The sequence below is a fragment of the Helianthus annuus genome, chromosome 11 (genome assembly GCF_002127325.2).
Source record: "Helianthus annuus cultivar XRQ/B chromosome 11, HanXRQr2.0-SUNRISE, whole genome shotgun sequence".
NCBI classification, from domain to species: domain Eukaryota; kingdom Viridiplantae; phylum Streptophyta; class Magnoliopsida; order Asterales; family Asteraceae; genus Helianthus; species Helianthus annuus.
This window is the reverse complement of record NC_035443.2, coordinates 39,960,547-39,971,199: the sequence shown is the minus strand read 5'-3', so window position 1 is coordinate 39,971,199 and position 10,653 is coordinate 39,960,547. Positions and strand designations below refer to the sequence as shown.

Sequence of the window (10,653 nt, the reverse complement as noted above, 5' to 3'; positions counted from 1 at the left end):
CATTTTATTAATGAAAAGGACATTATCGTTAGTTACCGAGTCCATGCAAGAACTCCATGTTATGGTCAGTATCAAATTTGAAAAAAATTTCCAAAAATCCCAAAATATTATATCATAACAGTGGGTAGAAAGTTTGGTGTCAAAAATTGGGTTTAAATATGGTTTATGCCAAAAATGTTATTTAATTAACAAAAAGCTTTCATTTTACGATATCGCGCATAACTTTCATTTTAGACTAGAAATGGAAGTCAAATTTTTAGAACATACTAATTTATCAGTAATAAAGGTTTTTGTCCTCTCACATTTTCAAAGATTTCGTTTTAATGATAAAAGGGCAATATGGTCCATTTTAAGCATTTAACGGGAACATGCAAATGATTTAGATTTCTAAGGAACCATGTAGTATAACCTCAGAGGGTTATACTAACATATAATGTGGTCCCTAAGGAACCCTAAGGCATAACTAAACTAACCTAAATCGGGTCAGAACTGAAAGTCAAAGCAAAAGTCTACTTTTGCGACTTTCGGTTACGAACCGAGCCTAAGCTCAGAATTTCGGGTTGAACATGCCTAAACATGTTCTTATATTATTTACCAAGTTATTTAAGTGTTAAAACATGTTCCATAACTTCTGCATTATCAGTTATGAATTATTTAGTAAAAACTGACCCGTTTGACTTTTTGTTTATAACTTTGACCCGACCGACAATTGACTGAGATAATGTGATAATTAGAAGGTGCCCTTTTAAGGGTTTATTATCTACATAATTACAAACACATATCCACTTTCAATTCGAATAATGGCTGGACCGTTAGTGGTTAATCACCAAGTCAAAGCTTAATTACGATATCTTTGACTTTCGGTCATTAAGCTAATAAAACCTTAACTATAGAAGATAAGAACACTTACAAGAGTCCTTAGCCTGAAATTTGAACTAGAGAAAGCTTCCTTGAACAGCAGGAGGCTTCAGAGAAGTGTTTGAGTGAAAATTCTTGAAGTGTGCAATTGAAGAACACAAGACAAGGCCTTTATATAAGAAGTTGGATGCTCTTGGAACATTGCAACTGTCCCTAGGATGTTACCAGATGATCCTAAGTGTCCCTAGGGCAGTAAAAACCAGTTGCATAGTCCCTGGTATCGAAAACAGCCATGCAATGGTGGTGGAACAGGCTGCAACATGCAACTGTGCAGGGAACTGTCGCTGGCAACTCTGTCGCGGCCCGCGTAAACCTGTTATTCCGGTAAAAAGTTTGCAAAGTTTGTAATTTCAGTCCCTGGTCCATTTTAAGTTTAAATAACTTTCTTTTATTGCACTATTGACCCCTATAGTTAACTAACAAGTGCATTGGGTCATAAATTAACTCCGTTAAGCTCCCGGTTAGTTACGAGGTCACCTGAAAAGTCTTATTTTCATTGAAACTCCATGAGATTACTATCCGATATTCGTGAGAGCAAAAATACAAATATTACAATGCTTTTGGGATTGTTAAAAGGTCACTCAGATGTAACATTTAACATGTTGACACATTTAACTCTTATGCTTTGCAAAATTCCCAATTTAAGCACAAACGGCTTTCTATGTCTGAAAATTTATTCATTAAAGAATACAAACGTCGTGTGAGGTCAATCAGAGGCACAAGATTGGCATGTTGACACTTTGGATCCTTTTACATACATATTTACATTGTTTGACAATTTTAGTCCCTCGGAAACAATTCATTACACGTTTAAAGTTCATGACCCGTGTCTTTATTATATTGGACATGATTCTGTGAGGTGTTACATCCTCACCCCCTTAAAAGAAATCTCGACCTCGATATTTACTAAAATAAATGAGGGTACTTCTGTTTCATTGTGGATTCAACCTCCCACATGTATTCTGGGCCTCTACGGGCATCCCATTTCACTTTGACGATTGGCACATGCTTTCTTCGAAGCTTCTTAATCTGTCGATCCTCGATCGACAAAGGTTTTTCAACGAACTTCAAACTCTCGTCAATCTGCACGTCCTTAGGCGACATCGCTAGCGATTCATCGGCTAGACATTTCTTTAAATTGCAGATGTGGAACACATTATGAATTCCACTGAGCTCTTCTGGCAGATTTAGCTTGTAGGCTACAGTCCCGACACATTTGATGATCTCGAATGGTCCTATGTATCTTGGGCTCAGCTTGCCCTTTTGCCAAAACGCATCACCCCTTTTCACGGTGACACCTTGAGTAACACTTTATCTCCTACCTCGAATTTCAGAGGTTTACGCCTTTTATATGCGTAGCTTTTCTGCCTGTCCCTGGCAGCTTTAAGACGATCGCGGATTTGAACAATCTTGTCTGTCGTCTCCAGGACTATATCAGGTCCTGATAGTTGGGTTTCTCCAACTTCCGCCCAACAAACTGGCGTTCTGCACTTTCTTCCATACAAAGCCTCAAAAGGCGCGGCTTGGATACTCGAATGATAACTATTATTGTATGAAAATTCAATCAGAGGAAGATGGTCATCCCAACTTCCACCTAAATCAATAACACAAGACCTGAGCATATCCTCAAGCGTTTGAATCGTACGCTCGCTTTGGCCATCCGTCTGAGGATGATAAGCAGTGCTGAAGTTTAAACGAGTGTCTAAAGATTGCTGAAAGCTCTTCCAAAACTGAGACATGTATCTAGTATCCCTATCGGAGATAATAGATATCGGCACTCCATGGAGAGATACTATCTTATCCACGTACAGCTGAGCTAGCTTATCGGAGCTGTGTGTTTCTTTAATAGACAAGAAGTGAGCTGACTTGGTCAGTCTGTCGACTATAACCCAAATGGTATCATTCCCATGCTTCGTCCTTGGTAAGTTAGTGATAAAATCCATAGTCACCATTTCCCACTTCCAAGTGGGCAGTTCAGGCTGTTGAAGCAAACCTGACGGCTTTTGATGCTCGGCTTTAACCTGTGCGCATGTCAGACATTTAGCCACATAAGTGGCTATAGATTTCTTCAAACCTATCCACCAGTAATTTGCTTTTAAATCTTGGTACATCTTATCACTGCCTGGATGGACTGAATATTTTGAACTATGAGCTTCCTGAAGAATCACGTCTCTAAGCCCTCCATGGATTAGGACCAAGATTCGACCATTTAATCTAAGGATCCCATCCTTGCCATATGACAATTGATCAGTAGTGACGCCTAACTTCTCATTCGGAAAGTTAGTTTCCAACAGGGCATCCTTCTGAGCAGCTAACAGCTTTTCATTCAAGCTGTTCTTTAGCTCAATGCTCTTGGCGTTGATTCTTATCGGTTTAACCCTTTCCTTTCTGCTCAAAGCATCAGCAACAACATTTGCTTTGCCTAGATGGTAGCGAATTTCACAATCATAATCATTTAGTGTCTCCATCCATCGATGCTGCCTCATGTTAAGATCTTTCTGATTGAACAAGTGTTGAAGGCTTATAAGATCAGAATAAATCATACACTTGGTTCCATATAGATAGTGCCTCCAAAGCTTTAGTGCAAATACAACGACACCCAATTCCAAATCATGGGTGGTGTAGTTCTTTTCGTGCACCTTTAATTGACATAAGGCATAGGCAATGACCTTGCTTCTCTGCATGAGCACACAACCCATACCGGTGTGCGATGCGTCGCAGTACACAACAAACTCTTCAATCCCTTCTGGCAATGTCAACACCGGTGCATTGCTTAATTTCTGTTTGAGGATCTCAAAAGATTCTTGTTGCTTGGGACCCCAAATGAACTTTATATTCTTACGAGTCAGCGAAGTTAGAGGTGCAGCAATCCTTGAAAAGTTTTCGATGAAACACCTGTAGTATCCTGCTAAACCCAAGAAGCTGCGAATCTCTGTAGGTGTTTTCGGTGCCTGCCAATTCATAATTGCTTCAATCTTAGCGGGATCCACCTGGATACCATGCTCACTTACAACGTGTCCAAGAAATTGAACTTCACGGGGCCAGAACTCACATTTAGAGAACTTTGCATAAAGCTTCTCTTGCTGCAGAAGTTCAAGAATACATCGAAGATGTTTTTCATGATCAGCTTGGTTCTTCGAATAAATAAGTATGTTATCAATAAAAATAATGACAAACTTGTCCAGGTAAGGTTTGCAAACGCGATTCATGAGATCCATGAATGCCGCAGGTGCATTAGTGAGCCCGAAAGGCATCACTAAGAACTCATAGTGACCGTATCGAGTCCTGAATGCAGTCTTGTGCACATCTTCGTTTCTAACCTTCAACTGGTGATAACCTGACCTTAGATCGATCTTTGAAAAGTAACTTGCTCCTTGAAGCTGACCGAACAAATCATCGATCCTGGGCAATGGATATCTATTCTTGATTGTAACTTTGTTCAGCTCGCGATAATCGATGCACAGACGCATCGAGCCATCCTTCTTTTTCACAATCAGAATTGGCGCTCCCCAAGGGGATGAGCTAGGTTGAATAAAATCCTTTGCCGACAAATCATCCAACTGTGTTCTCAATTCTTTCATCTCAGTTGGTGCCAATCGATAAGGTGCTCTTGCAACTGGTGCTGCTCCAGGAATTATATCAATTCTGAACTCCACTTACCTGTCTGGAGGTAAACCAGGCAGTTCTTCAGGGAATACGTCTGGATATTCAGAAATAATAGGGATGTTTTCGATCTTGGGCTTTGGCTCATCTATGGTCACCTGTGCCATGTAAATGACACAACCTTTCTTCAAACATTTCGATGCTTTAAGCATAGACACTTGTTTAGGCAATTCGTACTGCGTATCTCCTTGAATTTTTAATGGCTCACCATAAGGAGTCTTGATAACCACTTACTTCTTATCACATACGATCTGGGCTTGGTTATGAGACAACCAATCCATGCCTATCACTATGTCGAATCCTGCCAATTTCAACGGAAGCAAGGATAGCGGAAAAGAGTGATTCCTAATGGATATAAAACATCCATCTAACACTGTTGAAGCAATCTCTAAGGTACCATCGACCAATTCTACCTCATATTTTATCCTTAGAGTTTTAACAGGCAGATTTAACAATTTACAAAATTTATTGTCTACAAAAGACTTGTCTACACCTGAATCAAACAATACTCTAGCATAAACATCATTGATAAGGAATGTACCTGTTATAACATTGTCATTTTGAACTGCCTCTTGAGCATTCATCTGGAAGACACGAGCGTTGGTCTTTTTAGCCTCCTCAGGCTTCTTTGCAAATTTTGGGCAGTTGGTCTTGATGTGCCCTTTCTCGTTATAATTGTAACAAGTTGCATCTTTCATTTTCTTGCAATCCAACCTTCTATGTTCTTTTGATTTGCAGATCCCACAAACCCTAGGTTGCGATTGCTGATGCGATTTCGATTCTAGTCTGCACTGTCCAAAATGATTCTTCCCGCAGGTTTTACACTTGGGCTTCTCACCTGTCTGTTGGGTGTCCTTCTTAAACCCAGAACTCTTCCTGTTGTCTGAGTTCCCTTTTCTTTTCTTGTCAGAGCGATGGGAACTCTCATCCTCCCGCTTTCGCTTTCCTTCATCAGAAGCTTTGACAGACTTGCTCCTGACAGCATCTAGTGTGAGAGATAGAGACAAATCCACCACTGACCTGTGTGTGGTAGGTCTGGATGCTTTCACATTCCCTTTGATTTCTGGAGCTAGACCTCCAATAAAACGAGCTATGCGCTTTGGTTCCAGTGTCACCAAATAAGGAACCAATCGGGACATGGTGTTAAAGCTTGTAACATACGCTTGACAATCCAAGTTCTTTATGACCAGAGTCAAGAAGTCAGTCTCGATTTTCTCAACTTCACGTTGAGGACAGAAATTTTCCTTGATCAATGCAACAAACTGATCCCAAGACAAGTTATACAATGGGATCTTTCCTGTAGCTTGGATTAACGACCTCCACCAAGCTAATGCTTCACCTTTAAATGATTGTGAAACAAACTTCACAACATCCTAGTCTGCACATCCACTAATATCAACCACAGTATCCATCTCTTCGAGCCAAGCCATGCAATCAATGGCTCCTTTTTCTCTTGTAAAGTCCCTTAGCTTGCAAGAGACGAAGTATTTGTAAGAGCAGGTCTTAACATGTGGCTCCTGATTAAGCACAATTCGCTTGGATGGAACATTTCTCTGATTCGACGAATGATGAGAGTCGTCCTTATGAGATACATGTGTCTTGGAGGGTGGTTTTCTATGAGGTACAGATTGGGTCCTGCTGTGAGTACCACTTAATTCTTTGAACTGTCTGTCCATGGCTCGAGTGACAGCATTATCTATCATTGCTTGTAAATCTGCACCAGCTACATTAATTCTGGTGGTATCATTTCTTTCCCTTGGATGACTGTTAACCTCTTGAGAATCAGCCATATAACTTGATTGCTATATAAAATGATGACAATAATTGATTCAGAAGTCTTATTATGGAATCGTCTTTTTCTTTGATGATTCATTAACCATGGTAATTATAAACCATGTTTGTTAATTTGGTAATTTATTTAAATTTTTGTTATAATTTATCCCAGTTTTAAACTATTATGGGCATTAAAGTGGCACACAAAAGGCCTTGTCACAAGGACAATTTTAAATTATAAACCATGATCTTATAAGATCGAGGCATTAAGGTTTGAACATAGTTCATCACCTTTTCTTGACAGGGAGTCGTAGACCACAACTGTCTTTTGTCTTTTAAGATAATAAATATGACCCGTAAGCATTTCATCACTAATGGATGTTTAAATTATTAAAAAAGAATAAGGAGTTGGAAGAATCCAATATAAAGATGACAAGTGTGATTTTATCGTATCACATTTGCCAGGAATTTTAACATGTTCTCAGATGTTAACAAGGATTTGAATCTTAAAAAGGTTTTACCATCAGGGCTATGTCTAAAATGACATATGGGCTAGGTTATACCTTCAAGATTTCCTTTAATATTGAATGGCAAATCAAATGTAAATTGGAATGTTATTTTGATTTGTTTTATATAACATATTCATACATATAATGATAAGCGAAATTTCAAATTAAAACATTCCATAAATGTAAAGAAGTACATAGCTGCCCTAAACAGGACTTTTAAATAAATAACATTGTCCACACAGGGACTAAAATAAAAATATAAGTCCTCGCAGGGACCGAATACCTAAATAAAAATGTCCACGAAGGGACTTGATTGAAATTTAAAATTACAAAACAATTAAATAAGTAATTTCAATAATCCCTCTTCTTTTTCCCCTTTATAAGGTTTGCCAAACCCTTTAGTAGACCGCGGCGGCTCCTATGCTCCTCGTTTACCTGTTGCTCCACCTCGTGCAATCGCTGAAGGATTTCCTGCTACTGAAGTGGTTGAATCTGTGGCGGCTGCGGCTGCTGCTGCGGCAGTGGTTGAGGAGGTGGTGGGTATTGATACCCATATGCTGGGTACCCAGTTGGGTACGTAGCTTGAAAGGGTCCTCCAGGGTAGAGGGCATTGTAGTTGGCCGCCTCGATATACGGGTCAACATCAGGGGCATTGTTATAATTGTAACCCGAGTAAGCTTGCTGCTCAAACGGGTTATACGCCGCTGCACCGGCGTAACAAAGAATTGGGTTATCATAACCCATGTGCGGTAGTGGCGGTGCGACTGGTGCAGAGTCGACTTCAGAAACAGGGTTTGAAGGCCCACCCATTTGCGGGTCTTCGTACAACGGCGGGTAGTGGCTGTTGCTGCTGTGTTGGGGGGTGCCGAAGTGGAAACCCCCACGCACGGACATCCGTGCACCTGATTTTCTTCGTCTCGGTGGTTCTGGAGGCAGTTGCTGTTCTGGCGGTGGTGGGTGGCGGTGGCGTAACCGCCTCAAAGTGTGGGTCCTATGAGGGATCCTGCTATTACTGTGGAGGTGGGTAGTGAGGGGGAGTGTACTCCCACTTGTATGTGGCCAATCTTTCAGCAAAAATGTCAGGGCCCCTGTATGGCAAACCATGAAATGATGATCCGCTAGATATGTTTATGGGATGCGTCGGCGTCCCTGTCGGTGGTAGTTCGGGATCTGGATCCTCGTCCATCCCCGTATCCTGCATCTCAGGATAGTGATCAGCTGGCCCCAAAGGGTTTGGACCCTCTGGTTCTTGAACCTGGTTCATCGTATTGAACCGGCTTTGGAAATAGGGGGTCGTGTCCTAGAAGGCACGATGCGAACCCGATCGCTGCAAAGGTATGAAGGAATGGTGAGAGTGGTCGGACTCGTCGTTCTGATGCAGCCCGAATGAATCATGATAAGATGGTGAGGAGCTAAGCGAGAGAGAGCGTCTCGCAGGCTTAAGGTAGGTCCCCTAGTCTTAATGAGGACTCGATCCGATTGATGCGGATGGTGTGCGACTGTGAGATGGCCCAGCTTCGTGATAATTTCTTGTCAGAACTAGGGCCTTTCCTTTTCCACCTCTACCTCTAACACGTGGCGGCATTTTGTCTTTAATCCTGTCAAAACAAACAAAAGAAACAACAAAAGAAAACAATTTTAGATTAGGATTAATCCTAAGTCATATGCCTAGACTCGGAAGTCAAGGAATGTGCAAACTGTGTCATTGAGATTAAACACAAAAGGCTAGCGTTTAATTCACTCAATGTTGGCTCTGATACCTGCCACACCCCGATATTTCCACGTATTACCGGCGGGCCCGGTGGGGAGTATCGTGACGTAGTTGATATCATCATAGTCAATTAATCACAGTTTAATGCACATCGGAAGACTAAAATAATATTACAAACCGAAATGAAAACATAATAAAATATTACACAACGGATTGTAAATGGATCCACAGGCGGATCTAAAAACAAAGAAAACAATGTTCAACAGACTTTAAGCATTAAGAAGCTTGCAAGACTCTTTATTTAATACTAGGAGTATCCAGCCCATTACGCGTAGTACCTGCACTTAATCTTTTTGAAAAATACGTCAGTTTACACTAGTAAATACAATTAACTGACTCTTTTGAAAACATTTAAGAAAATTGACTTGAATGCACAAGGCACAATATTCTTTTATAACTTTGGACAATTATTTAAAATAATCTTGTATACAGATTTATATTTTTGTCGTCCGTTCAGGACTAGGGATAGAAGCCGGGACAAGATTAATAAACACACCACATAATATAAACCCACGGCGAGTTATCCTCAACAAGCGGGTATATCTTTTTACATACGCAACTGTCAGGTGTATGCCTACACCACGTGCTTAAGTCGTGGCAATTTTAAATGAATGAGCCAAGGATATCCATGACACGGTCATTAACCCCCAAAGGCATTGCATCAAACAAAACAGATTAAAACGGGTTATCTCAATGATTTAACCACTAATCGATTAAAGATTCAATACCCGACCAAGTGGTAATAATTTACCGTATCCCAAGTCCGTATAAGGGAAATAAGTTAAAAGTATTTACCTGAGCTAAAATATAATTTTATTCTCAGCCGTATATCAAATCAGCAAGTACAAGTAGCTTTTACTGGGCTCCTAATCTGGAACGAAGGTTTTAATAACGTATTAGATTCCTAACGGGTCTTATTTAAGTTATAACTTAGACCGGTTAGTTTTAAAGGAAGGTTTACGGTTCAAAACGCAAGATTAAGCGGACACTAGATTAGAATGTGATTTAGACCCAACAAGTATGAAGACTTGTATAAAGTGGGTAAACTAAATACATTCTGGATTTTGAAGTAAAAATGATAAGGTTTGACCCGTTTTGGTTAATTTATGCAAACTAGCTACATAAACCGTATGGAACGCGAATATGCATATCGGGTAACCAAAAGAGTCATGTACAAGTTCCACAAGTTAATATGCTTTTAATATGTTATGATATCAGTAGGATATCTTCCAATATGCCCAAAACGAATTTATAGTCAACTTAAGTCCCGTAGGGGTATTTTGGTCACTTTTTAGTTTATAAAAGAGGTTAAATAGCAATCTGAGGTTTTGGTCAAAAATAATCAGTAAAAATATTTATTTTAACAAGTTATATCAGTAAGATATCATACATATGTGAATTTTATCATTTATGGCCAAACTATGCACCGTAGGGGCATTTTGGTCATTTCACATATGCTTTAAGGGTCAAATTTGGAAATCTGAGTTCAAGACTTATACTTACTTTTAAAGTATAAAAATTTATTTATAACATCAGTAGGTAACAAGTCTTAGGTGCTAAATATGGTTTTAAACCATACTATGCGCCTAAATCGCATAAATGTCGTCAATTGACGATATTCGGGTTGTTTAAGGAAATCTGAGATTTTGATCAGTCTCAGTTGTTTAAAATATTTTATTTAATGTATAAAATCAATAGAAAAAGGTTTGACATGCAAATGATGCATAAAACTTATTTTATTAATGAAAAGGGCATTATCGCCAGTTACCGAGTCCATGCAAGAACTCCATGTTATGGTCAGTATAAAATTTGAAAAAAATTTCCAAAAATCCCAAAATATTATATCATAATAGTGGGTAGAAAGTTTGGTGTCAAAAATTGGGTTTAAATATGGTTTATGCCAAAAATGCTATTTAATTAACAAAAAGCTTTCATTTTACGATATCGCGCATAAATTTCATTTTAGACCAGAAACGGGCATCAAATTTTTAGGACATACTAATTTACCAGTAATAAAGG

At 39.4% G+C, this 10,653-nt stretch overlaps 1 protein-coding gene across 1 annotated transcript; it reads right to left on the bottom strand.

Moving 5' to 3' along the window:
• Window positions 1–7,337: 7,337 nt before the first annotated feature.
• On the bottom strand, window positions 7,338–7,757 carry LOC110914113 (leucine-rich repeat extensin-like protein 5). The gene has a single exon (XM_022158933.1). The coding sequence runs from the start codon at window positions 7,755–7,757 to the stop codon at window positions 7,338–7,340; it is 420 nt and encodes a 139-aa protein (XP_022014625.1).
• Window positions 7,758–10,653: the final 2,896 nt, after the last annotated feature.

What these genes read in the sequence shown, in the direction of transcription:
- LOC110914113 (XM_022158933.1), bottom strand. Translation starts at nt 7,757, where the DNA reads ATGTCCGTGCGTGGGGGTTTCCACTTCGGCACCCCCCAACACAGCAGC.